At 32.8% G+C, this 26,972-nt stretch overlaps 5 protein-coding genes across 8 annotated transcripts; 1 reads left to right on the top strand and 4 right to left on the bottom strand.

Moving 5' to 3' along the window:
* The first annotated feature begins 5,628 nt into the window (after nt 1-5,628).
* On the top strand, nt 5,629-7,803 carry LOC121266521 (universal stress protein PHOS32-like). The gene is made up of 4 exons (XM_041170372.1): nt 5,629-6,129; nt 6,266-6,375; nt 6,476-6,594; nt 7,518-7,803. The coding sequence occupies exons 1-4, from the start codon at nt 5,955-5,957 to the stop codon at nt 7,600-7,602; spliced, it is 489 nt and encodes a 162-aa protein (XP_041026306.1). The 5' UTR covers nt 5,629-5,954; the 3' UTR covers nt 7,603-7,803.
* Nucleotides 7,804-11,032: 3,229 nt separating this feature from the next.
* Nucleotides 11,033-12,015, bottom strand: LOC121266192 (glutathione S-transferase U8-like). The gene is made up of 2 exons (XM_041169945.1): nt 11,669-12,015; nt 11,033-11,502 (listed from the first exon to the last, which is right to left on the bottom strand). The coding sequence occupies exons 1-2, from the start codon at nt 11,981-11,983 to the stop codon at nt 11,164-11,166; spliced, it is 654 nt and encodes a 217-aa protein (XP_041025879.1). The 5' UTR covers nt 11,984-12,015; the 3' UTR covers nt 11,033-11,163.
* Nucleotides 12,016-15,557: 3,542 nt separating this feature from the next.
* On the bottom strand, nt 15,558-19,349 carry LOC121266189 (syntaxin-52-like). 4 transcript variants are annotated; one of them, XM_041169941.1, is made up of 6 exons: nt 19,048-19,349; nt 17,806-18,028; nt 16,481-16,686; nt 16,277-16,377; nt 16,089-16,133; nt 15,558-15,851 (listed from the first exon to the last, which is right to left on the bottom strand). In XM_041169941.1, exons 2-6 carry the CDS (start codon nt 18,021-18,023, stop codon nt 15,720-15,722), a joined length of 702 nt encoding a protein of 233 aa, XP_041025875.1. In that variant the 5' UTR covers nt 18,024-18,028; nt 19,048-19,349; the 3' UTR covers nt 15,558-15,719. The 4 variants fall into 4 exon arrangements, with proteins under 4 accessions (XP_041025875.1, XP_041025874.1, XP_041025876.1 ...); XM_041169940.1 differs by having other exon boundaries at nt 19,122-19,349; XM_041169942.1 differs by lacking the exon at nt 19,048-19,349 and adding an exon at nt 18,976-19,000.
* Nucleotides 19,350-20,751: 1,402 nt separating this feature from the next.
* LOC121266191 (glutathione S-transferase U8-like) lies at nt 20,752-21,752 on the bottom strand. Its single transcript, XM_041169943.1, has 2 exons — nt 21,429-21,752; nt 20,752-21,237 (listed from the first exon to the last, which is right to left on the bottom strand). The coding sequence occupies exons 1-2, from the start codon at nt 21,750-21,752 to the stop codon at nt 20,887-20,889; spliced, it is 675 nt and encodes a 224-aa protein (XP_041025877.1). The 3' UTR covers nt 20,752-20,886.
* A 3,476-nt stretch (nt 21,753-25,228) lies between these two features.
* Nucleotides 25,229-26,180, bottom strand: LOC121265914 (glutathione S-transferase U8-like). The gene is made up of 2 exons (XM_041169577.1): nt 25,837-26,180; nt 25,229-25,399 (listed from the first exon to the last, which is right to left on the bottom strand). The coding sequence occupies exons 1-2, from the start codon at nt 26,173-26,175 to the stop codon at nt 25,229-25,231; spliced, it is 510 nt and encodes a 169-aa protein (XP_041025511.1). The 5' UTR covers nt 26,176-26,180.
* Between the last annotated feature and the right edge of the window lie 792 nt (nt 26,181-26,972).

The raw sequence follows: 26,972 nt of genomic DNA, 5'->3' as shown, positions 1-26,972 counted from the left end.
GGCTTGCTGCTTAAGCCTCCAGATGTTAAGAGACGATTTCTTTACACTTTACTATTATACATAATATTATTTATATCTCAATATCTAAAAAGCATCGTAGTTCTAGACTTGCGCTTGCATTGCATTGAGCATATGGACGTGGGAAAAAAATTGTAATTAAGGTTCCGTTTGGATTGAAAAATTATTTTAATTAATTTTATTTTATTATTATAATTTTTTAAAATTTAACTTAAAATATAATAATATTAATTTTTAATTTTTAATCTAAAATCTTCTCATTTCGTCCAACCTAAACGAAACTAAAATATAAATGAAGGAGGTCTCATGGGATTACTTTGGGGGCGAGAATATCGAGGAACATGTCTCCTTAATTAGCGCGATTAAATATGGGGTTTGTTAAGATCGCGGTTTTTGCCTTTTGATAGTGTTTGTCTGGTTGTCCATGGATTGAAGAGTTTCCGAGATTCTTAATTTTTTAAATGTTTGACCATATGTCCCCCCCAATTAGCAGCTACCACTTTGACTAACCCCAACCTTTCCACTTCGGCTGCCATTTTGTCACTACTAATCTTAACTGGAACCCATGCTGATCACTGAACCTAATTATTATTAATATATTATTTAAAAATCAATTAAAAAAAAAAAACCCATCTTTGTTGAGAACTTGACAGCTAATTGCCTCAAAATTATATAGATGCCAAGTTATTATTTTTTTTGTTTTTTTTACTAATATCGATGATAAGATGGTAGGCCACGGGCCACCTCCCCTTATAATTACGACAATATTGTTTCTGACGTCGACACCAAGGCAAGATAGTACAATCATTAAAAAAACAAAAACAAAAACAAAAGTTGTTAAAACGTCTTTCAACAAGCTACGAAAGAGTGGTCAACCTAGAGATTTGATCCATCTGGAATATGTGTCTCGAAAAATCTGTGCATACGTACTGAAGTGTTAGGATTAGGTTGAAGAAAATAATAAGATTACTATCCCTTATTATCTATTTATTATTATTATTTATTATTATTTTTATTTTAATTAATAATTAAGAAAATAACTGTTATTAAAATTATATATTTTTTTAATTTTTTTTAATGATTAAAAGAAAATGATAAAAAATAAAAAATACACTATAAATAATAAATAGATAATAAAAAGATAATAACCATATCACTACCCTAAACTATTTGTACTCCAAACTTATAATGAGACTAGATTCAATCAACTATTTATTTATTTTTATTTTACTCTTTAAATTTGGACTGAAAATCTGAAAAATGAACTTCTTGTATAATCTAAAGAATGTTAATTTTTTTAAAATTAAATTTATTTTTAATTAAATTACATGATTATGTTGGTTGATTAAATTTATTTTTTTCTAGATTATGCAAGAAATTTATATTCTTAAATTTTTAATCTGATTCAAATAGCAAAAAGAAAAATAAAATTGAATAATTTAACAGTAACAAAAAATGTATAAAATTATCGTTACCCAATTTACAAACGTTGGGTTAATTTTACTGTTGTGTTATATAAATGATGGTGACAAAGTTGTACATTTAATTATTATCTCCTTGAAGCTTTAGGCCTTTGTTCTAATGTGCAATGCAGCTTGGACATTGACGTCCGCTGAAATGACATCAAATTAATAAGTCGTTGGAGTTGAATTTACGTTTTTTGTGACAATCACATGAGCACTAGCTGCTTGCCAAAGCCCAACAAAAAACTGGGGCAGTGGACTGGAATATAGTACCAAGTTTTTTTAAGTGTGGAATTTCTTTTAGGTCTTATGTTTATATATCAATGATGAGAAATGGCACAAATCCTCTGCTCTTGTATAAAAAAAATAATGAGAAAAATATTTGCATCATTGCATGGTTGCACAGCCTATACCTATGTGAGTGAGCAAGTACCATCCAATCACTTTAAAATAAGTGAATAAATATGAGACCTGTATAAAAAAAAAATTAATTTTTTAATAGTAGATCCTACTTTTTTCAAAGCGGCTACATGATGCTTGTGCACTCCACGACTGCATATAGCATTACTCTAGACCTATATCTAACATTAATGTTTAATTAAATAACTTTACATTAGTCGCCTTGTAATCCATCTTTGTTGCCTAGCGCAAAATACTACGTACGTACTATGACATGATGCCTGTTGGATGAATGGGCCAGATGGGTCCATACAAACACATGGCCCAACTTTTGTAGGTTTGAAAGCGCAATCTCATTGAAAATATCTCACTATCTCTCACCCAACCCTAATGATGAATAAGAGAGAAGAATATCGGTTCTTGAGAGTGGGATGTATATAAAATTTTAAGATGATGGGAATGGCGGCCTAGAGATATATTTGATGTGGCGAGGCGAAAAGGCGAAGGGCAATTTATATGAACGGACAGATGATACACTCATTTAAATGCATGAGATCAACATAAAACACTGCCCATTTACCCCAAACTAAAAGGGTAACTTAACAAGGGGATCATTTACGTTGTGTTTGGTTGTTCAACCAAATTCAACTCCTTTCAATTCATCTCAAACTAATTATTGATGAGATTTACTACTTTTTCAACTTCTCATAAAAAAAATTAAACTCATCTCAACCTAAAAAAGTTAAACTCATCTTAATAAGACCCACACAATATTACTATTCACAATTCAACTCCACTCAACTCATCCAAACATCTAAATATAGCCTCAATGCAACACAAATTAAAGCATCAATTAATGCAATGGCCCGTGATAAAAGAGACAAAAAAAAAAAAAAAAAAAAAAACTCCACTACCAAAGTCTTCTCACGCTGTACACTCCCAACAAGACTTCTTTATTTCTTGTGAGCTAATCCATGATCCATCCAACCGAAGAGAAGGTTGTTGATATCAAAAGCTATGCCAACATTATTCCTTAGATGCATGATACATCTTTACACTCTTATAACTAGAGCATGATTGGTTTATGTGGGGATATAGCCTAGATATAGTTCCTACTTAATTCACTATAAGAAAAATAAATATTTATAACGAATTATTTGCGATGAGAATGACTATTTGTGACGAGAATATATTAATTTTGACCGGAAATAATCATTTTAAAAAAAAAAAATTTGATTACAAATAAGCAATTTTTTTTTTTTTTACAGTGATTACATTCCACACTAACAGAACAATTTAACCTATAGTTAGCAAATTAAAAAGTGATGAGATAAGGTAAACACATGTCTAGTAAATTAAGTAAAAGCCATGAAGACAAACAAAAGAGACTACAAAAGAGGGCTATGATCAGTCTATGACATGTGTAGAGTTCACAGATTTCTCCTATTTTTATTTTTTCAAAAGAACTCTAAGATTATATATAAATCATTTTACTTTTTCTAAAAGGGCAATTGGCAATTATATATGTGCTTGCCGTCTGGGTTGCTTGCTCGAGACCAGATGAACAGAGGCTTATGTGACTAGTCGAGCAGAGCCCAAATTATGCATGCTACTGTACTTTATGTAGGGAAAGATAGTAATTCATTGTTCTGCATGGCCTGTTTGACAAAGGCCTGAGTCTGAAAAACGGTCCATCTTCTTAACGTCTTGTCTAACTTTCAAATGTCTGGCTTCACTACCTACCTATCACCTGACTTTCCCCAGCAATTGCATGCAGTTCACTATATTGACAATTTCGTGCCTCCTTTATCCCTTTCAAAAATCGAGATTTTCTTGGAAAGAGAAATGCAAATTCCATTTGAAGTAAATTTCGTGTTGGGTCTTGAAGTTTGAACGACTTCTGCTTATTTAGCTGCAAGTTGATTAATCTGGTTTTTACCAAGACTTTACCTTCCAACCTCTCACTGATCTCTCTCTCTTCGACCTCTTATTGTGAGGTATATTTTGAGTTGGCTAGTTAAACTTTAGCTAAATTTTATATATGGCTAGCTCACTACAAGTGCTCTTTCTTTAAAAATGGCCAAAGCTTACGTTTTATTTCTTTAGAGAGAAGCTTATGCCATCGATGCAATATCAACTTAAGGATCCTATTCATGTCACATAGATAATTAGAAATGTTGGCAGGAAATGATACAAGTATAATATTTTTCTTACAACTCATTTTATAATCAATAAATATAATTATGACACTTTAGTAAGAATGAATTTTAATTATAAAACTACCGTACATTTAATATAGAGTTGAAAGTTGATCATTTAATACTATAACTTGTTTTATTTTCACGATAAGTATATGAGAACATGTAGTTACTGGTGAGTTATTGTTTTAATTTGTTCATCAATTATTATATTAGTTTTTTTAAAAAATAATAAAATCAATAATTAATGGATTATGCATATTAATACAAGAATTTTGGAATGAATTAAGAACATAATTAATGGATTATGCATATTTTTCATTATACAAACTCAACTTCAAAAAGAATCAAATATTATCCACACGATCTTTTGATGCCAGGTCCCGTTTGTAACTTGGACTGAACTGAAATCAATTCAATTCAAACTAATTTTAAGTTAAGTTTAATATCTAAATACCCAACTCTCAAATTATTAAACTCATTTCAACTTAAAACCTCTTTATATATGGGACTCACAATATTTTTTAACTCAACATTTCTTTATACGTGAGATCTAAAATCTTTTTTAACTTTTCATAAATATATCTAAAGTCATCTTAATATTTAAATACATCTAAATTTATTTTAATAGATTTCACAAAACTAACTTCACTATCTCGAATCACTGTTATTTATTAAAAAATCAATTCATTTCAATTCAATCAACGTATAAAATGGGGCTTGTACCGGTACTGGAACCCAAAATGTTTTTCTCTGCCAACTTCATCGGGAGAAAAGACACTATATTTATAAAAAGTCGTATTTGAATTTTATATAGAATAATGATTGGGATACAATCCTATTACTACTTATTTATTATTTTTTTTATATTTATTTTTTAATTTTTTAATTTTATTTAATGATTAAAGAAGTGTGTATTAATAAAGTTATATATTTTTTTAATTTTTTTTAATGATTAAAGATATTAAAAAAATATTTAAAAGAAAATAATAAAAAAATAAAAAAACTTAAAATACCTTTTAATAGTAGATGGATGTATCACTCTCCTTTTATATATATTGTTCTGTTAACATTTGGGGGATCGAAAGTCTTGGCAATGCAAGAATTTCTTTGCATGACCGTCACTTTTACCTTTATCTTCCTGACACGTTCATCGAGGTTGATCCCGTCACCTGAAGCATCACGGAGAACCCATTTTGCGTCCAAAACAAGAGTACTGATACGCTACTATCCTATTATTACTTTATACTTTTTTATTATTTTTTTAAGTATTATTTTAATACGATCATTAATTATTAAAAAAAAATAAAAAAAATATATAATTTTATTAATAGTCACTTCTTTAATTATTAAATAAAATAAAAAATTTTAAAATAAAAAAAATAATAAATGAGTAACAACCTTATCATTTTCTCAAAAAAAAAAAAAAAAAAAAAATCTAAAGTCCAATAATGCTATCAACACATACTTTTCCAACGGTCCGTAAGTACTCGCCGGTGGACCCATGCCAAGACGTGGATGGTCCTGATTAAAGTAAACCTTAAAGCAAGAGTGCAGCGTGTAAGCATTCAAGCACCCATATTATTCTAGCCAGTAGCCAGCCAGCATATCGCAACTTGTGTTGCATGCCTTCTTTGTTAATATAGATTGCCATTACCACATTCTCATGTCTTTTTTTATATAACATCTAAGCATCAGAAACGCATCCCGTAATAGCAAAGTTTTGTCTTCTGGGGAATCTTAGCTTTTATCTTTTTGATTGACGTTCACACGCCAAACCTGTTGCTCCTGATCTTCCTGATCTGACAGACCATTACTAAAGCCAGAGGAAGCCGAAGAAGAAGAGGAGGAAGCAGCAGCTTTGAGACGACAGAAAATGGTCAAGGATAGGAAAGTAGGTGTGGCCATGGACTTCTCAAAGAGCAGCAAGCACGCTCTGCAATGGGCAATAGATAATTTGGCCGACAAAGGAGATACCCTTTTCATCATCCACATCAACCCCAACTCTGTCGATGAGTCTCGTCACCAGCTTTGGGGAAAATCTGGCTCTCGTGAGTATCTTAATATTCAAGCTTTTCATTTTCTTTTACAAAACTGAATATTAATGATCAAGATCATGATCTATACAAACTCTGATCCGATCTAATTTGATATGGTCTTTTTTTTTTTTTTTTTTTTTTCTTGCAGCTCTTATTCCTTTGACTGAGTTCAGAGAGCCCGAGATTATGAAGAAGTATGATGTTCAGACTGATATGGAAGTTCTTGACACGCTTGACACTGCAGCGAGACAGAAAGAGGTTTTTCTTTTTCTGGAGTTTGTTTTTCTTTTCCTTCTACACCCGGCGTTGGAATCGAACAATTTTTATCTTAATCTGTATAAATTAATGTGGGTTTTAGGTAAACATTGTTACAAAACTGTACTGGGGAGATGCGAGGGAGAAACTTGTAGAAGCTGTTGAAGATCTGAAGCTGGATTCTTTGGTAATGGGAAGCAGGGGGCTTAGTACCATCCGAAGGTCACTTTTCTGATTTTCCTCTAACCAAAATCTCATATACTGCCCTTTTTTTTTTTTTTTTTAATTCTTCATCATGCTTATAAATAGGTAAAAAAGGAAAAGGAAATAATATAATCCAAAAGAAGTTTTCAATCTCTCTCCAGAGGTCCTTTTCTCTTTGGCATCCTGCCATTTCTTCCGCCGAGAGGTAATTTGGAGTTTCGGCTCTTCCTTCGCTCTTCCTGTTCAGCTAACCCTAAAGCTATCAATAGAGTTTTTTTTTTTTTTTTCGTAGTTTTCTGTCCGTAGCATCAAGATGGATTGATCTACTACCTACGACCACCACGTGCCTCTCCAGCAGACTCTCAGGCTGTCAATTTATTAGACCGTTGAAAAAAACTGTTCAAAAGAGTGACGTGTGAGTTTTACGCACGGCTTATAACGCTTCAAGTGGAAGTAAAAGTCTCTTCCAATCAGTCCAAATGTAGCACACAATCTTTTACTGTAGCTTCTAACTGTAATATAAGTCTATTTATCAAACTATATTAAAATTACTTCAAACGGTTTCTTCCGATGAAAAATAGGTGTGAGCTAAACTTTTAACTCTAAATTTTATTTTTTATTTTTTATTTTCGTTGGTTTTAGAAAGACTATAAAAGACTTTTACTCTATTAAAACTTGTATCATATAATTTACTAATTTATCTATAAATATTTTACTTACTAAAAAAAAAACCTAAATTTTACGGAAAAAAAAACATATGAAATACTTTCTTCTTGTATTTTTTTGGCTTTCTTTTTTCGATTCATTTTCTTTCTCATCATCTTCATTTAAGACATGTATCTAAAAATATTTTTAAAGATATTTTAAAATTTCAGTGACGTGGGTCCGCCACTTGATTGTAGATATATTCTTGTGCCTTACATTCCTGTTTTGGAAAACAGGATTCTGGTGGGAAGTGTGAGCAACTATGTTATAACGCATGCTACTTGCCCTGTCACCATCGTCAAGGATTCAAGCTCTGCCTAGCCTTCATCATTTCAGTCATTTGGATTTTGGTTTTAAGTGCTCTGTTATTACCTATTTACCGTACCATTTACAGTGCTCCTTTTCTATGTTTTCCTGAATTAAGTTGTTTTGTGCTTAATTACAGTCAATTACGAAGTATAAAGTCTTTTGTTTTCTTAACAAAAACGTTAATGCCTTTGGTAATTGGGATATTTTAGGGAACCTCTTCTTATTTTTTTTTTCCTCTTACTAAATATGTGATGTATAGACGGTGAGTAGAAAAATTCAAGTAGTTTAAGACGAGTATAACAAACAAATATTAAAAGAAAAATAAAAAAAATATAGTGTGTGGTGTATAAAGATGATAAATAGTAAAACACTTAATTTAATTTAGAGAAATTCTATTTGCAGTCCTCAGTAGAGATGTCGTGTGCAGTCTCATTAATAAATGATAGTAAAAAAGAAAAAACATTATTTTAAAAAGGATTTTTTTGATATAATTGTATGAATTTGTATGAATAGTTTTTATTTGGAGATTATATGTAAACTTAACTCTTTAATTTGTGGAGCCAATTTTGGGACAGACAGTTGTGAGTGGTGACATGTACAAATCTCCAACATGCAAATGAAGTTGTAAAAAGAATTAAAAAAATTAGTCGTGGGTGACCTAAAACATGTTATTTGTAGAACTTGCACGTTACGTAAACGGTCCACTTCACTTAATTTTCTTTTCTCAATTTTATCCGCCGAGTAAGTAGTTGAAAATGTCGCTTCCTAACCTTAGTAATGGTTGTCCAGATGACTAATTTAAGAGGGTGAATTGGGTTTATTTTTAAAAAATTAACAATTATAAATCAAATGCATAATATAAAATATAAACAGATTGCTAAATAATAATAAATATAAAGAGTAAGAATAAGAGATATGCAAACTAGTTTTTAACGAGGCTTAGTCCTACTGCCTAAGTCTTTGTCTCAAGCTATCAGTACTTGATTATTTCTAAATTTACTATTTAACTTTATTCGGGTGGAGATAGAAACATATTACACATTTGAGCAAAAAGCTTTAAAGGATTAGTGTTGAACACCTTCTACATTAACAATCACCTTATTACGAGTGGTGATTCAACTATTACTTGTATAGAACTTTGACTACACTTACAATGGTTATACATACCCTTTTAATATTATACAAGAACTGATATTGGGTTAATTATCATCTTACACTCCTCAATGAGTGAAATGAAACAATACAATGCAAACTATATATCTTTAAAAATAAACAAGTCTTAAGACTCAATACTAGAAAAGAGAGATTGAGAGCTCTTGATGAATGAATGTTGTAAAACTTATAGTTGTGTAACTTTGAGGATCTGAAATGAGTTATTTATAAACATATGAGACTTCATTTTCAAATTTAAAAAGATTCAAATGTCAAAAAAGAGCACCATTCATTTTTTTTTTCAAAATTGCCAAACAAAAGCTTCTTTTTGCAATTGTTAAAGACAACGTTAATCATTTTTCAAAATTTTCAAATGAAATCTTTTACTTTTTGAATATGTCAAAAATAACATCCTTCACTTTTCAAGATTTTCATACCAGGTGACATGTTTGAGATTTGAAAAGTGAATGATGCTTTTTTGACACATGTAAAAGTAAATATGAAAGTTGTGTACAAAAATACTCTTAGTCTCGGTTTGGATTGAAAACTCATATCATCTCATTACTACAACTTTTCAAAATTTATACACAAAATACAATAAACAATTCAACTTTTTCAAATCTCAAAATAATAATAAAATTCAAAAATAATATTATAACAATATTTTATTCAACTCATCTAAAACTATCTCAACTTATCTCAACTCAACAATGAATCCAAATGGGCCACGCTTCATTTGTAAACTTGTTCATTTTCTTGATCATGTTTGATTTGTTGACATTTTTGGTCTTCGAGACTTCATTATGTGGATAATTTATGATTCTTTTATATTTGAACTTGTTTGTTATCATCAAAATGTATAAGTAGATATAGTATAATACTGGAAATCTTGGACTCAATAGTGATACATTAGAAAATACATACATATGTATTAGTAAAAACATGTTATATAAATGTAAATATAATATGTACGTACTATATATAAAATTTATAGAGTAAACGAATATGCTCAAATTTTAAACAAATTTATTTTGGTTACAAGTTGATTGTAAATTTGTGTTGTTATTTTGATATTTGTTAATAAAAATTGTAATTTCGATTCATTCAAGCTTTTTAATCATCTTTTATTAATGAGAAAATTTAGAAACTTAAAAAAAATTGACCGACTGAGTACTCGACTCAATTGATCATTTTAAACAAATTGAGTCAAACTTTAGGTCATGTTTGGGAATGAAATCTCTCGTATCAAAATTTTTCATAATTTTATTCTCCAACGTCACTCAAATGTAAAATACTTTTTAATTTCAAATATTCAACTTTTTCATTCAATTAATATCTAATCATTACAAAATTTTAAAACTCCTAGACAAAACATAAAAAATAATTCAACTTGTTCAAATTAAAAAAACTTATATTAAAAAATCATATAATAATAATTTTTTAACTTTATAATATTTTTATTCAACTTTCACTTTCCTATTTCAAAATTCAATAAAATATCTTAATTTAAACAATTTTACTACTAATCACAACTATTTTACTACTATTCACATAATTTTCATCTTATCTCATTATCCAAATAAAGTGAAAAAAAATTCAATCCAAATTAATAATAAATGATAAGATGTTGATATTTTCACTACAATCTATTTCACTACTATTCATAGAATTCTCATCTTAACTGTTGATATTTTCGAGCTAGGCTTGAACAACCCCCAACTCATCCAAACTCGAATAAAATACAATCCAAATTAAGAATAAATGATATGTTCAATCAACATCTCTAACAATTTCAAAACTGTGGAAAAAAAACATTGGGTGAAACATATTACTGGTTAATTAGTTTTTATCTTTTACACCTAATAAGATGCTTATAGCTAGCCTTCTAAGCATCCATCCAATTAATTTCCGAACATATACTAGGATGTTAGCACGAATAAAAAATCATAAATTCACGGAATTTCGATTCCCCGCGTTTGTTTGTTGATTCCGAGGTTTATGCAAATAAAATTGATGATCAATGTTCTTATAATAATTTGATTAATTTGTTCCCCTCTCATGCGAGGTGTTCAAACATGGAGTACTTTCTGATCTACCCCACCCCTTTATAAAAAAATAAAAATATATAGGAAATTTAGGGCCTAAAAATTGTCAAAAATAAAGTGTAAAAAAAAAAAAAAAACAGATCTATTATAAGCCTTTGGAGATGAAATGAAAACCGAAACAGAGTACCCCAGAGTCATGAAACCATGACAGACAGACAAACAAATTAATCGGATGAAATGCCTAATTAATATAATAAATTATTAATGGCACTAGTGGTGGATTTTATTCGCTAGATTTTGACGATCGACCACCAACTGCATGTGAGTACGTAGAGATGTGCTGGTGTAAATTCAGGATCAATATCTATTTGGCCGGCTAGCTCCCGAAGAGATTTTTCAAAAACACAGTAAGTTCGTCTTTGGGAGGTAAGTTTTCCTTGACAGCACTTGTGCTTACAAACTCATGGCTCCATTTGCTGAGTTTTGGAAATTTCTCTCTTGTCATCAACTCCACTCCCGACCCTTCTTCAAAACTTCTAAGCCAAAGGCATAGCACATCTGCCACAATGTCTACCAATCCAATTGTCTCTCCTCCAAAGAACCTCTTTTCCTTTATCTCCTTCTCTAATAACTGGAGAAGTTTAGTTACTTCTTCCACTGCCTTATCACGCCCTTTCTCTTCCCCCCAGCAGGCTCTCCGTATTGCAGGCAGCAACTGCAAAAACAAGACAATTAAAGACAAATAGTACTCAAGTTGTTGGGGAGAATATTAATAGAAAAAGTAAGACGATAGTGCATGCATGCCAAGACATTTAGGTGTACGAGTTTCCAATATTACAAATTAACATTACAAGCAAGCTAATTAGAGACAATATGTATACCTTGTCATCAATGAACTTGGCCCAGAAACGTGCAACGGCTCTCTCGTAGGGGTCTTTGGGAAATATGGGATAACCTTGCCAGGTCTCATCGATGTATTCAAGAATGACAAGGGATTCCAAGAGAGGGTTTCCGTGGTGTACAAGCACTGGAACTTTCTCATTGATGGGGTTGTATTTGAGAAGCAAAGGACTCTTGTTGAATAAATCTTCTTCAATGTATTTGTACTGGACTACTCCTTTTAGTTTCAGCGCAATCTTTACTCTGCAACTAAAAGGACTTGCCCACATACCAAGCAACGATAATTCTTCTGCCATTTTTGACAACAGTACTTCGTGTTCTCTCAACTTACCGGACTTTTAACGATTTTATGATGTTATTCAAATGCTTGTGGCTCTAAAGTTTGGGGGTTGGATCCCTTTATATAGCCATATATACATGCACGATCCAATGTCGAGGTTACCTGGGAATGCCTTTGCGCCTCAAGTTATTGATCTGTAATTAATTAATACGGCCTGTACATGATATCGTGATTAAGATATTGAATTTTTATTGTATATTATGGTCAATAATTATGGTAAGAAAAAGCTGGGAGTTGGTACTTGGAGACTTTCCGATGATTGACCGGGGAAGATAAGAAACTACCAATGGCTGCTTTACCTGTTGGATTATTGAAACTCTAGATTCGAAATAGTCGGGAATCCCATATCTATTTAATCCTTGGATATAGGTGTGACGATGGACTCATATGATCAATATGTCATTGATGATCTTTTATCTCAAGATTATGAGCTGAGAGCTGATGTCAGCCACGAACATGCTAACACCAGTGAGCGTTTGCTACACAATAATACAGACAACAAAATAAAATATTACAAAAGAATGGGGTTGGTACGAAATGCTAATTAAAGGGACCCCATGAATTCGGGTGTCCACCAATTTAGAATCTGCCTGTGATATACATGATATGGTTTTGATCTCACATTATATATATATATATATATATATATATATATATATATATTTGTTGTTCACATGCCCTGCCCAAGAACATGTATTTAATTATTTCGTTTGTAAGAAGAGATCAGATTATAATTTGATTGTCTTTCTAAAGTTTCCTTGTGGTACGTACGTACTTAATGAGTCATCATTGAAAATTCGAAAGATGTTAGTCAAAGATTAAAAAAAAAAGGAAAATGTTAGCTGTCCTGATTTCTTTTTTATTTATTTTTACTTAATGATTAAGAAAGTGTTTTTAAAGATGTGATTGTTTTTAAATATTTAAAAGTGTTAACAAAATACATGTGAAAAAAATAAAAAAATATAGATAAAATGTACTAACGGAAGCCTCCAACGGTGGTTGTAGAGCAACCCTAAAAAAAGGAGTGATGCTACATCCACCGGTGGAATCCACCGATTGAAACTTGTGGACGTCAGTATCTAAGATTTGAAGGTTATGAACAGGGTCTAATATACACACAACCCAATGGTGGAGATCTTGTCCAATGGAGGAGATGTTAAGGGTTCCCTGATGCGGATTGGGGGCAGTGGGGTTCTTTGAGGAATTTGGTCTTCATTACGTCTGCCAAAGGTGGTATTTTCAGCCCTCATCCATGGCTCATATTGAGAGATTTCGGGTACAACAGAAAACGAAGGGCAAGCTTGAGCTAAGTGTCCTAGACATCCATAAGCATAACAGAATTCAGAAAGCCTTTCATATTTGATCAATTTCTTCTTCAGTTCACGGTTTGGCCTTGCCAAATCAAAACCTTTTGGAAGAGGTTTTTCGATGTTGATTTCCACCTTCATACGCAGATATCTTCCAAGCACTACACCAAATATAGAAGCTTTATCTACTTCAATGAGGTTTCCTAGAACTTGTCCTATTTTCTCAGCATTACGGAATTACGGATTGTCAGCATTTCCATGAGGAGTCCATGGATTTGAACCCAAAAGACAGTATAGTTCAGAGCTACTTCATGTATACTGAGCCCTGGTGGCCAGTGCCTTAGGACCTAATGATATCCCTTGAAATTCCATGGATGGTTGGCTAGCACCCTATCTCCTTATCTTGTTGATTTGGAAATGTAAATAGGAAGGTATTGATGTTTATATCTTCAATTATGAGTTTTTTGTTGCATGAAAAGTGTGTTTGTTCAAGGGTTTTGAAGATCAACTTCCCTACCAGAGTTAAATTGGAAAAGTGATTGACAAGGCCTCCTCTGGTTCAAGTTGGAGATCACTCCATGTTAAAGCTTCTGCTTGCCTTATAAGCTTGTCAATGTCGGATTGTTGTGATGACACATTTGACGTGTTGTGTGCTGAAGTTCTTTGTGGTGGAGGTATACTGAAGAGGCTGGAAGTGTTTTATGAGAGAGTTATGAAGGCTGGATGCGTTTGAGAGTTAGGGGAGAGTTGTGAAGTCTGGATGTTTGATGGGTATTTGAGGAGGTTTGGAGGGGAATTCTACTAAGAGGGGAATAACCCACATGAGAGGTAGAGAGAACTCATCCTAGAGAGAGAGTTGAGAGAAATCACCATGTTATAATCTTATTATCATATATGTATTACATTATAGCTTTTTCATCATTTTCGACAGTCATAATTGGACGGACGGTGCTATAATATGAAGAAAAATAGTAGTATGAAGTTGCAACTTGTGATCAAAAGTATCTAGTAGTTTGGTTATGTACGTATTGGCTTGTAAAAGGGATAAGAATTGGAGGATGCAAGATGTAGTTTTTTTTTTTTCTTGAAAAATATTAATTTGATCACCATTCACAAAACAATATATAGAGATTTATAGATAAATTTATAACCATGCACCAAAATCTCAAAAAGCGCAAACCATTTGCAACAGTACATTAGTCTGTAATAATATTGTTTCAAAACCGAGTTTTATTAAAGAATTAATATTCCCATTAGCCACTATTCATTACCCACACCCTATAAAAAAAGAAAGAAAAAGCTGTTAAGTGTGGCAGTGAATAATAATAACACATGATTATATATCAAGAATGTTGCAAATAAGACCCATCACACTAATAATGTCGGCCATCTATAATCGTTAATCATACCGCACTCATTATTAATTATTAACAACTCTAACCAATGACAAATCCAAAGGTGAAGAACCGCTCAATGAAGCAAGATGGAAACGCTCATGTTGGCCAGAGAAGGGTGGCTTCGAGTGGCGGTGACTGAGATGGACTGAACAGTTGAATCCACCGAAGAGAAAACCGAATGGCAACTTTTTCAGCTCACAATCGAAACAAGCTTCCTCAAAGAAGCACTTTCTGGAAATAATTATACTTGTACGAAGTATAAAAGTTCCGTTGAGAAGGGTATTTATCCTATAACTGCAGAACAAAAAGTGAAGTATTGCATGTTCTGATTACTACAACATTGGACATCAAATGATATATTGTGCATCTATTTTTTTTTATTGGCACTGGGTGTCCAGGATTAGCGTCCCGACTAATTCCAGGGTGCATATACCCTTGGCAAGAAATTTTCCGCAAGTACATCTCGGGTAATTCAAGAGAAAAATCCCTCCGTCCGATGGCTCTAGAGATTGTTTGCACCTAAAGTGATTTGAACCTTCGACCCAGGGAGAGCATACCCCAAGCCCAGGGAACCACTTGAGCCAAACCCCAGGGGTTTATTGTGCATCAATTTACTATAACCATCACAGTTCTGGTAAATTGTGCAAATACCAAAGAGCAACATGATCAAATGATATACCAGCTGCATGATCTCACGGGTGAGCATGAAAGCCATGGCTGTCACTAATACGACAAAAGGTGTCATGTATATGTGTGTGTGTGTTTATATATATATATATATATATATATATATATATATATATATATTTATTTATCTATAAGCCGATTACAGAAGAAAGTTAGAAAGTATCTTAACACCTCAGACATTCCGTTTCACAAACAAAGAACCATAGTACAAGAAGCCAACTATTTTGTTAGAACCATCATATGAACAATTAAACCTGATTCGTGCCATAACAAAGAGACGTGGCAGGGCTTGCCATTGTTGTTACAGATATTTTATCAACAACCATATGACAGCAACTAGAACCACGATCCCAATAACTGACAAGAGCATGGACATGCAAGAGCAACCACCCTTGGTGCGCTTATTCAAAATCGCCAAATGCTTCTGAACCCGCTGTTGTGACAATGGCAGAGACCACAAAAGAAACATGGTTAAAATTCACCCACCTTAAGTACTACATACATACATATATATATATATATTGTATGTGATGATAGCTATCTACAATAACCTCAATTTAACAAAGGCAACGAAAATTATTTTATTCTGTTGTTACATTTTGCAATTATGTCACTTGCTAAAGAAGGGTTTTGGTTGCCAGTTAGAAGTAGAGACTGAGTGTATTATTACCCGTAACCTACTGTCTGTAACATCAACATGTTGGTCCAAGTCATCCTGCAAAATGGAGGAGCAAGGAATTGAATATTCACGGTAACACAGTATCACCAACTATTTAATTCTAAATGACACTCAAAGACGAAAAAAAAAAGAAACGTCAGGTAACTAAACAAATAAACATGGCAGAAGAAATCACATACAATCAGTCTAGTGTGTAGGTCAAGTTCTTCATTGACTGCTAATGCAATGTGTTTTGTACTTATGACAGTCTCCTCCAACTTCCCAAGACCCTCATCTTGCTCTGCTTCAAGAACATACCACATAAAAAATCAACATTGCAGAAACATAGGCAATACAACATACCATAGGAACGTATTTTCCTCAATAATTGATTAGCAACTTGCCTTTCATGACCTGTCGTTGAAGCCCAACAAGGCCAGAGTTGTCCAGGCCAACTGTTCTGCTCAAGGCATCGGCTGGCTTTACTTCTGGGCCAAGTAAGCTGTCCCTGTTTGCAAAGTTTGACATGTTCAATGTTGAAGCCATCTGATTAACTTTTGACCTCAAACTTGCATGCATGTCCTTACGACGATTCATCTCCTTCTCCGATCTGTGTATCACCACAAGCAGATCAATGAACTTTAGGTAACAACAACCAGAAAGCTTCTCTGGAACACCAACCCAAGCAACTGATAAATATTGGAGTATACTTTTCAGTCGAACAGTGAAGAGCAGGTGTACCAACAAGATATAGACATAAAAATTCTTACCTACAAAGGCTAAAATCAGCAACCTCAAATTTGTTTGGATAAAACATCAAGGATTGGATTCACCAAACATAAACTTTGTTTATCATGGGTACAGACTGCAGGTGACTAATAGAAGAAGGATATTGTGAAGATTTATAAAGGAAAACCCAGATATTTGAAACCACCTCTTCTGATTCTCACTATCCCCCCAATTTGACTTCATGGTAGAACATAGCAGTTCAAGTCATGAACTTTCCCAACACCACAAAATCCAGCGCCCAGAAGTTAAGAGGTGAGACTTCTATTATACAGCAAAAGTATCAACCAGTTAGCTGTTTCAGTTACAAAACTTTTTTTACTTCATTTACCTCCATATGATGTCCATGTCATGCTCGAGTACTAGGATGCATGATCTTTGTACTTTTTTTATTAAGTTCTTTTAATTTGGAAAAGAAAAAATATCTTACAAACTTAAACCTGTATTCACATAAACTGCCAATATACAATCTTTTTTGCCTCAATACAGGGTCCAAAGTTTGATGTAGTGCCCTGATTTTGATCAGAAAACAAATGAGATTTTGAAGACTTATCACCACAATAAATTGGGCTAAAGGCTATCAAGAGCAAAAAACATGAGATGAGCACTAGATCAAATCCTTCTTAAAATAGCAATGCAAAAAATTTCAAGCCAAAAGAAAAAAAAAAAAAAAGAGTTTCCATCAAAGTAATGAACTACTCATCACAAAAGGATCAAATGAATCGCCAGCACACCATATGTATTAATGCGGGAACCTTCCTCATGGGAACATATGCACAACAATAGCACATTATTACACCAGATAACTGGAGTAAATATACAAACATTACGAGCATAAGGAAAAGGAAAACATGCAAGACAACATTTTTCCTCCTAAATCTATTTTGCGGTAAAACCATTCCTTTTCATAAAAGATTAGATACAGTAAATAAAGAAATCTTACATTGGCTGCTTTCCAGGGAGCTTCAACAAAAGGGACTGTAAACTATCAAGTCTGGTCCCTAAAATCGTGATCTTCCTTCTTATGGCAGATGCATGACGCTGAGCGTCTGGTCCTGATGCAGGCAATGAACTCCGTTCAGATACCATGCCATTGATATCATCAGCAAGTTTTACTGCTTCATTATATTCCTTCATCCATGAGTCTGCAGAAGAAGCCATTGACCCTGAAAGATAAAAGATGAATTAACAAATAAACAATTTAAATGAAGGAAATTTCCTCACACAAATTCATGGTAAATAAGTTTAGCAATGATACAGAGACAATAAAATCTTCTTAACATTAGGACGTTGTATAAAACGGTGCAATAGAGTAAAATTGAATATTAGTTTAATAAAGACATAAAAAATTGAAGGATAATAGCATAATGGACGGGAGATTAGGTTAATAAAAGCAAAACTTAAGAGATCCAATAATCTATACTCCAATGGTAATTTACCTACATACATATAGGAAACTTCTCCACTGTGGCAGGATTAACGAATCACAGTTTGGCAAACTGTTATCTCAAAAACTTTAGCAGCCAACAAACAAGCCAACACTAGGTATCTTACAAACACCAGCTAAATTAACCACTTGATAGTACCGAAAGCAGAAACCCACTAGCTGAGATCACACAAGCATCCAAGGAAATTTGACAAAACAAAACATATCGTTACACGATACAATTAAAGCAACCTTGTTTGCCAAATGAGGAGGTCTCAACTGAACCAAGCCTTAATCCAATTCCATTGGCCAACATATGGATTACGTGGATGGGCTTCATGAACCACTCTAAACCACTGTTTAAAAAATAATTCATATATATACAAGGGAAACGAGTCAGGCTAAGATAATTTCCAATTGTCTATTTCTTCATTGAATTATGAAAAGCCTACTCTATTCAGTGGTTTCCCAATATATAATAACAGAGAATTTCATAGTTTCCCCTCCCCTCCAATGGCAGAGGAACCAGGCGCTAAGTTTTACCTCGATAATCTATAATTACACAATAGAGAATTAAATCATGAACAAACCCGGGAATAAATTAAAAAATCACATAATTCTCAACCAGCAACTCGAAGAGCCAGGTCTGATCGCAGCCCTAGAAAAGTTGAAACAATAATCACATACATTATACAAAGAATAAAAGCGGCACGTTTAGGAGAACACGGCTCTTGAATGAGTAGAGCATATGAGATTCGCACGAACTTGAGCCTTGAAGGAAAGAGGACGGGGATCGAATTGAAGTGAAAGGGAATCAACGGACATAGAAATACCTGTCTCAAGAAATAAAGAATTATAGGACAGAATTGCTTTTGATGGTGATCAAGACGTCGACGTTGGGAGGGGACGTACGGCACCACAAACAACCGGCAATGTTTGTCCGGCTCCGTCGTCGTTTACGTCTATGTCTGTCCTGCAACGTTTCGTCGCTCGATGTAGATTTCCCTTCCCGTCCCCCCACCTCTCTCTCTTCGTCTAATTTTGTCCAATACATTAATACCATTAGTTCTAGTACTTATCTTTCGACACATCATATATCACACACTTCACACATATATTTTTAAATTTTTTATTTTATTTTATTCTTTTTAAATTTATTAAAATTTTTTATTTATCATCTATATATCCCATATTTAATAAAAAAAAATATGATATATAATGTGCAGCAATTATGAATATAACTTTTCTAATACTAATAGAATAAATTTGTTCATTATTTATTTTTTCATCATCTTCTTATCATCTAATAATATAATATTAAATAATAGATTTATAAGTAAAATTTAATAAATAATCTCTAATAATCTAATATCATATTATAAAATAATAAGAATTTAAATGATAAAATGTTGTAAAATTGTTGTAAAAAGTATCATTAATCAAAGAAAAATGTTTTGCTTACGACAAAATTTCGCACCTATAAAATGACGTACAAACTCCGCCCAAAAGTCAACTTATATAAATTTCACAAAAGTTTTAAGTTGTATAACATTTGTGCATTTCTTTAAAGAAAAAAAGGGATCATCTAGAATTAATATAAAAAATTAATTTTTTATGATGATGGGTCTTATTTTTGTTAAACGGCTTAACATCATGTGCGTCGCTTGTATTAAAAATTATAAAACTTAAAAATACTATGAAAAAGTGAAAGATTATTTAAAAAATAAATCTATTAAAAAAAAGAAGAAGAAGAAAAAAACTATAAAAAACCAAATATAAAAAGAAAACTAAAAATTTAAAACAATATCAAATCTAAAAGTTTTTAATCTCGTTTATTTTCACAACTCATCTCAATTTATCTAATCTCATTTAATTATTATAATCTTTTCAAGTTTCTACATAAAATAAAATAAACAATTCAACTTTTTCAAATCCCAAAACAAGAATAATATTAAAAATATATATTCTAACAATATTTTATTCAGCTTTTAACTTTAATCTTAACTCATCTCATTTGTGAAAACAAATGATGCCTAAAAGTAAAAGATGCCAAAATTTTAATCGAAGACAAGCCTCGTTTAGATAGTGAAAATGTTTAACCTCATCTCATCATTACAAATTTTTTAAATTTTCATATAAAATATAATAAACAATTCATTTTTTTTCATATTTCAAAACAATAATAATATTAAAAAATAATATTCTACTAATATTTTATTTAACTTTTATTTAAAATCATCTCATCGTATTTCATCTCATTTTCCAAACCGCAACTAATGGGCGATGGTGAAGATCACTATTGTGATCATTGATGTCAATTGGAATCAATGGAAATTTTGGGTTTAGTATTTTAGCTGTTCTATTATAGAAAAAGATGTCATAAGTTGGAGGATCATTCCGCGACCTTGCTTGCTGCAAAAGCACCGGGCGGGTGATGGAGCAAATTAAGAACATTCATGGCATTTATTTATACGAACGATTCCAAATTAATTAAACAAAATCCAACACTAATTATGATAGACAAATTAAAATATTAATGAAATTACAAACTTGATCGTAAGAGAAATCAAGCCTATTTATTACATTGGTGCAGGATTATTAACTATTATTTTTACGAAAGTAATTTCGTAGAAAGGAAATGAGTTCCTCTCTGGGAGGTGCATTTTCCTTGATAGCAGCACTGTTGCTCATGAACTCATCCCTCCAGTTGCAGAGTTTAGGAAATTTCTCTCTTGTCATTAACTTTACCCCAGAAGCTTCTTCATAAGCTCCAAGCGAGAAGCCTATGATGTTTGCAGCAATGTCTACCATTCTTATGTTCTCTCCCCCAAAGAATCTCTTCTCCTTGAGCTCCTTCTCCAGTAATTTTAGTAGTTCTGCTACTTCTTCCCCAGCCTTCTCACGCTCTTGCTCTTCGCCCCAGCAAGCTTTCCGTATCGCAGGCATGCACTGGAAAAAAAAAAAAAAAAAACGCAAGTTTTGTTATGATCTGCAGTGCTTTTTCTTCATTTCACTTCTTCAATTAGTTGTATGACTTGCTTTTATAAGATGAAGATAGATAATTTGAGCTTGGACGGACTCAAACTGCCATGAAAATTAATAATGAAAAGCTATATAATTAGAGTAATATTATTACGTACCTTGTCGTCAATGAACTTGGCCCAGAAACGTGCAAGGGATCTCTGATAAGGATCTTTGGGCATGAGTGAGGGATAGCCCTCCTGCCAAGTTTCATCGATGTATTCAAGAATAACAAGGGACTCCGCGATAGGCTTTCCATTGTGTACGAGGACGGGAATCTTCTTGTGGATGGGGTTGTATTTGAGAAGCGAAGGACTCTTTTTGCCTAAATCTTCTTCAATGTATTTGTAGGGCACTCCTTTCAGTTTAAGAGCAGCCTCTATCCTGCGACTATAAGGGCTTGCCCAAGCACCAAATACCACCACCTCATGATCTTCTGCCATTATCTTATGTATAGTATAAGTACTCGATGGTACCTTTTGGGGGGCAGATCGATGCCCTTTTTATAGAGCAACGATTTAAGATCAGATCTTCATGTTGAGATATTATTTGTTTTCAGATATGGAGCTTAATTTCTTTCCTTTTCTGGTCAATGCTTATATTATTGTTTAATTCTCTGTAACTTGTTATCCCCTCGTTAAGATTGTATTTGGATGTTGAAATGAGTTGAGTTGAGATGATAAAATATTGTTAAAATGTTATTTTTTAATATTATTATTATTTTAGATTTTGAAAAAATTGAATTGTTTATTATATTTTGTGTTGAAATTTGAAAAAGTTGTGATGATCAGTTGAGATGAGTTAAGAGGAGTTAAGGAACCAAACGAAACAAGAAGCAGGCGGCGTGGTTTCTGTATTTAAAAGAGTAGCACTAGCGTGCGCTCAAGTAACCGCTAGCATAAAATTAGTGTTTTTTTCATTCATATTTTTTAAATATTTTTAAAAAATAAAAAAATACATCAATACACTTAAAATCACTTTCTTAATTACTAAATAAAAAGAATTTTTTTTTTTTTGACAAGTGGTCAAATTGAACGATATGGTTGGGGCGGCAGACTAACTTTATTGTATTTAAAATTCCAAACCGATACTGGTTCTTAATTGACAAATTATATCCTCCAATGATCAGTAGAGCTTTTGAAACTATAGGTCATTGATGATGATCTCCTCACCATAAAAGAAAAAAAAGTGAGGTAATAGACCACGTCATGAGCAGGAATATAATCGAATCCGATTTGCCTTATGGCAATGGACTAAACTATATGCTAATACGCACCAGTCAACCTTTCATATACATAGGTCATTGATGATCTCACCCAAGAAAAGCGAGGTGACGGATCGTGGAGCAGGAATAATACTCTAATTGTGATATGTACAGTTCGAGGATTATACATGGTACATGAGTTGGCTTGACGTTTGGTCTATTTGGTATCAAGATACTCTCATCTTATCTCATCTCAATATCTAAACATCGTAAATATAAATAATTTTTAATTTAAAATTTTAACCTTTACATCTAATCATTACCTAATCATTATAACTTTTTCAAACTTCCAAGCAAAACATAAAAAATAATTCAATTTTTTTAAATCTTAAAACAAAAATTATATTAAAAAAATTATATTATATTAAGATTTTAACTTTATAATATTTTGATTTAACTTTTTCTCTATTTTTTCAAAACTGTTGTGAAAAAGGATGATAAAGAAGTAAAAGTACACAAAAAATAAATAAACAATCAATCATACGACATAAATTTACGTGGTTCGACAATGTTCCTACGTCCACAGAGTTACAGATGATTTTATTATGTTGAGGAATTACAAGATACACTTTAGGGCAAAATATTACTATTCATTGTGGCCATACTGTTCATAATAAACATATTTATAGGATTACATGACGAAAACTTTAATTTTCACTTTTCTATGATATTTGCTTGAGCGGAATGTCGAGCGCATATCGAGCGAACTCTCTATTTGGTGTTCGCTCAAGTGCCAAGTCAAGCGACTTTCGAGCAAACTTTTTGTTTAAGCTTCACTCGAGCCTACTGTCGAGCGAAACTCAAGTGAACTTTATTTGAGCTTCGCTCGAGCTGAATGTTGAGCGAGAGTCGAGCGAACCTTTTGTCTGGCGCTTCCTGAGTCAAAAATAGCGCCAAGCCTCATTGAAGATCCACTCAAAAAATCATAACAAATCATTGTCGGGTCGTGTCATCAAGTCAGACCACCACAACACTAAACTAAGCTCTACAAACCCAACAAAAACCCCATAAAAAGCTTAACTCAAACCATTTCATTACTATTCACAGATCATCTCATCTCATCTCATCTCACTATTCAAACCAGACTAAATCTTCCACAAAAAGTTCGCTTGATACTCATGAGATCCGTAGAAGAATTTCCTCTTCTATGCATAGAGTACCACCTCGGTGCATTCATTGATCTGTTAGTGAGTTTAACAGTGATGCCACTAAAGTTCTAGTACTAGAGTTTATCGTGGGGAAGTTGTAGAAGAATTTTAGAGTTTTGAAATTGTTGCTGGAAGAGACTGAATGAGTCACTTGTTGGGGATTAAAGTCCGCTATTTAAGTTTACACGGATTTTGTGAGAGCTTGAACTGATTGAGGTCATGCCTTTCTTTATGTTAAAGTTCAGAGGGGCAGCCATTGACAACTTTTTCTATATGTCATTAGTCAAACATGTGTATATATATATATATATATATATATATATATATATAGTACAAAGCAAAGGGAAACAAATCCTATAATATATGGAACATTAAAGAGGGAATCAGTTGACTATAGCTGGCTATACAATCTAAATGGAAATATATGATGCAACAAAGCAATATCCTAATATGCCCCCACAATATTGGTGATACCGATCCCTCTCAAGTTGGAGTACGAAGATCCGTAATGTCAAACTTGGATGCTAAACTCTAAAAGTGTTCACGACCCAAGGTTTTGGTGAAGATATTGACAAGTTGATTTACAATGAAAATGTGGACGGTGTAGATAAGTCGAGATAGTAATTTTTCACTAACAATGTGGTAGTTGATCTCAATATGTTTGGTATGTTCATGAAATTCAAGATTTTGGACAAAATGAAGGGCATCATTACTTGCTACAAGGAGGTTATCAACATAAACAAGGATAATAATAAAGGATGAACCTTGAGCGAGTGTGTAGAGTGAGTAATCAACTTGGGAATATCGAAACCCAACAGTAACTAAAATAGATGAGAACTTGGAGAATTAGTTGTGAGAAGCTTGCTTGAGGCCATAAAGAGAATTTTGAAGGTAATAGACACGGGTCTCCCCTTGTTGCAATAATCTAGTGAGGTGTTATGTAGAGTTCTTCATCAAGATTGCCATGAAGAAATACGTTGTTGACATCTAATTGATAAGGAGACCGATTACGAGTACTATAGTGAGAACACACCGTATTATGACCAGTTTTGCCACAAAAGCAAATGTTTTATGATAATCAAGTCCTCCAACTTGAGTGTATTCCTTAGCCACGAGACAAGCTTTATGATATTGCTCATTGGATCCATTGGCCTCTAGTATGGTTTTGAATACCCACTTTGCATCCAATAGGTTTCCTGTAAGGTGGAAGGGGTTCAAGAGACCATGTATGATTAGATTCTATGGCTTTGAGTTAGGCAGCCAATGTGAGTGATGCACGACTTGGGAATAAGTTGTAGGATTAGCTTGATGTGCAAGAGTCGAAAGGCAGGCACAATGGTTGTTAGGAAAATGATGGTAAGATAGACAAGAAGATATTACTCTATTAAATAGACAAGAAGATATTACTCTATCAATTTAATAACTGACTTTTTGATCAAGCACCTTTAAGACTAATTAACAGCGTCAATTAAAGGACAAAATAAAAAGAAAAGAAGATCAAAGGCCTTCAGACGGTATTAGCTGCTATGTCTACCATTCCAATCCTCTCTCCTCCAAAGAGCCTCTTTTCCTTAATTAGCTCATTCTCCAGAAACATTAGAAGCTCAGTTGCTTCTTCCACTGCCTTATCACTCGCTTCTCCTTCACCCCAGCAAGCTTGCGTTATTGCAGGCATACAATGCAAAAAAATAGAAAAATAACAATAAAAATAACAATAAGTAAGGACTAAAAAAGGATCTAGTCATATCTGAATTTAAAATTAGTCAATATTATAATTGAAATTCCTTATAATTTATTATAAAAGACAAAAACTTCTATTTAATCTTCAAACAATGCAGGATGCTGGTCTCCTTGAGAGTAATAATACATACACACACATATATATATATATATATATATATAAGAAAAATCTAATTGTAAGCGATTATGCGCATTAATACGCGCATCCATTCAATATGAATGGTCAAAAAGTAGATTTTATTGAAAACAATACTAATTTGAATTTAGAAAATGAAAGCAACAATATTAATATGCAGATTGGTACGCAAATTTGCTTGTACATAGCAAAACTCATATATATATATCATGTGTGTGTGTTTGTATGTATAGATTTATCTTGTCGTCAATGAACTTGGACCAGAAACATGCAGTGGCTCTCTCGTAAGGATCTTTAGGCAATATGGGAAAACCTTGCGGCCAGGTCTCATCAATGTATTCAAGAATCACAAGGGACTCTGCAATAGGATTTCCATTGTGTACAAGCACGGGAACTTTCTCATGGATGGGGTCATATTTGAGAAGCAAAGGACTCTTGTTGCCTAAATCTTCTTCAATGTATCTGTAGGGTACTCCTTTCACTCTCAGAGCAGTCTCTACTCTGCAACTGTAAGGGCTTACCCAAACACCAAAGACCACCACCTCTTCGCCCATTATAACTAGTGCAAGACCTTGCATGCACGCACGGGCAATTCAAATGGTTGCATGGCTCTGCCTCTTGGGTTTGATGCCCTTTTATAGTGCAACCATATCAATACAATTTGGATCCCAGGCATGACATCATGAAGGGGTTGGTTGGTAATGGTATGATATCACATGCAGCTTCGAGATTTTGACTCTAGCAACCCTGGCAATTTTTTTGTGGCGTTATTAAAAAATATATTTGCAAGTCTATTTATTTATATACCAAGCACATTATTGATGTAGCAGCTAGAAAAAAAGTATACTGTATTTTAATGTTTTATAATTATAATGAATTTCAAAATAAACAGTGTGTCACCAAATTGTAAATAGCACATCAACTCTATACATCCAGCTAGATCGAAAGAAATTAAGCTGATAGATGACTGTACGTAGCTAACTTTCCCGTGAGGGAATAATCCAATCCAACTGCTCTAGTGCAATGAACTAAACCATAATATTATTTTGGAAAATGCTAGTTTTCCTCTTGGATTTGATAGCTAGAATACTGTATTTTTTTTAAATTTTTAAATAAGTTACTATTAGTATATTTGTGTATATATATATATATATATATTTTTTTTTTTTTTTAAAAATATTTAACTATGTTTAAAAAAAATTTAAAAGAAAAAAAATGTAATTACACTAAGAGACATGTCCAGCAATACATGCTGGATAGAAGAGTAGTATGGTCCTATAGTCTATTACTAGGGCTGAGCAAAAATTCGAAAAATCCGATTCCAAATCCAGCTTCGTTCCGATTCCGACAAAATAGAGTAGGAGTCCCCTTTTTT

Source organism: Juglans microcarpa x Juglans regia, chromosome 5D, assembly GCF_004785595.1.
Source record: "Juglans microcarpa x Juglans regia isolate MS1-56 chromosome 5D, Jm3101_v1.0, whole genome shotgun sequence".
Taxonomy (NCBI): domain Eukaryota; kingdom Viridiplantae; phylum Streptophyta; class Magnoliopsida; order Fagales; family Juglandaceae; genus Juglans; species Juglans microcarpa x Juglans regia.
The sequence above is the reverse complement of the archived record's forward strand: the minus strand, read 5'-3'. Positions and strand labels throughout refer to the sequence as shown.

What these genes read in the sequence shown, in the direction of transcription:
- LOC121266192 (XM_041169945.1), bottom strand. Translation starts at nt 11,983, where the DNA reads ATGGCAGAAGAATTATCGTTGCTTGGTATGTGGGCAAGTCCTTTTAGT. An exon ending in CCAAGTTCATTGATGACAAG is followed by an intron (nt 11,503 to 11,668) that starts GTATACATATTG and finishes TTGTTTTTGCAG; the next exon opens with TTGCTGCCTGCAATACGGAG.
- LOC121266521 (XM_041170372.1), top strand. Translation starts at nt 5,955, where the DNA reads ATGGTCAAGGATAGGAAAGTAGGTGTGGCCATGGACTTCTCAAAGAGC. An exon ending in CTGCAGCGAGACAGAAAGAG is followed by an intron (nt 6,376 to 6,475) that starts GTTTTTCTTTTT and finishes TGTGGGTTTTAG; the next exon opens with GTAAACATTGTTACAAAACT. An exon ending in GGGCTTAGTACCATCCGAAG is followed by an intron (nt 6,595 to 7,517) that starts GTCACTTTTCTG and finishes TTTGGAAAACAG; the next exon opens with GATTCTGGTGGGAAGTGTGA.
- LOC121266189 (XM_041169939.1), bottom strand. Translation starts at nt 18,664, where the DNA reads ATGAATTATTTTTTAAACAGTGGTTTAGAGTGGTTCATGAAGCCCATC. An exon ending in CTCCTCATTTGGCAAACAAG is followed by an intron (nt 18,029 to 18,540) that starts GTTGCTTTAATT and finishes TTTATCTTTCAG; the next exon opens with GGTCAATGGCTTCTTCTGCA. An exon ending in ACCTACACACTAGACTGATT is followed by an intron (nt 16,134 to 16,276) that starts GTATGTGATTTC and finishes TCCATTTTGCAG; the next exon opens with GATGACTTGGACCAACATGT.
- LOC121266191 (XM_041169943.1), bottom strand. Translation starts at nt 21,752, where the DNA reads ATGGCAGAAGATCATGAGGTGGTGGTATTTGGTGCTTGGGCAAGCCCT. An exon ending in CCAAGTTCATTGACGACAAG is followed by an intron (nt 21,238 to 21,428) that starts GTACGTAATAAT and finishes TTTTTTTTCCAG; the next exon opens with TGCATGCCTGCGATACGGAA.
- LOC121265914 (XM_041169577.1), bottom strand. Translation starts at nt 26,175, where the DNA reads ATGCAAGGTCTTGCACTAGTTATAATGGGCGAAGAGGTGGTGGTCTTT. An exon ending in CCAAGTTCATTGACGACAAG is followed by an intron (nt 25,400 to 25,836) that starts ATAAATCTATAC and finishes ATTTTTTTGCAT; the next exon opens with TGTATGCCTGCAATAACGCA.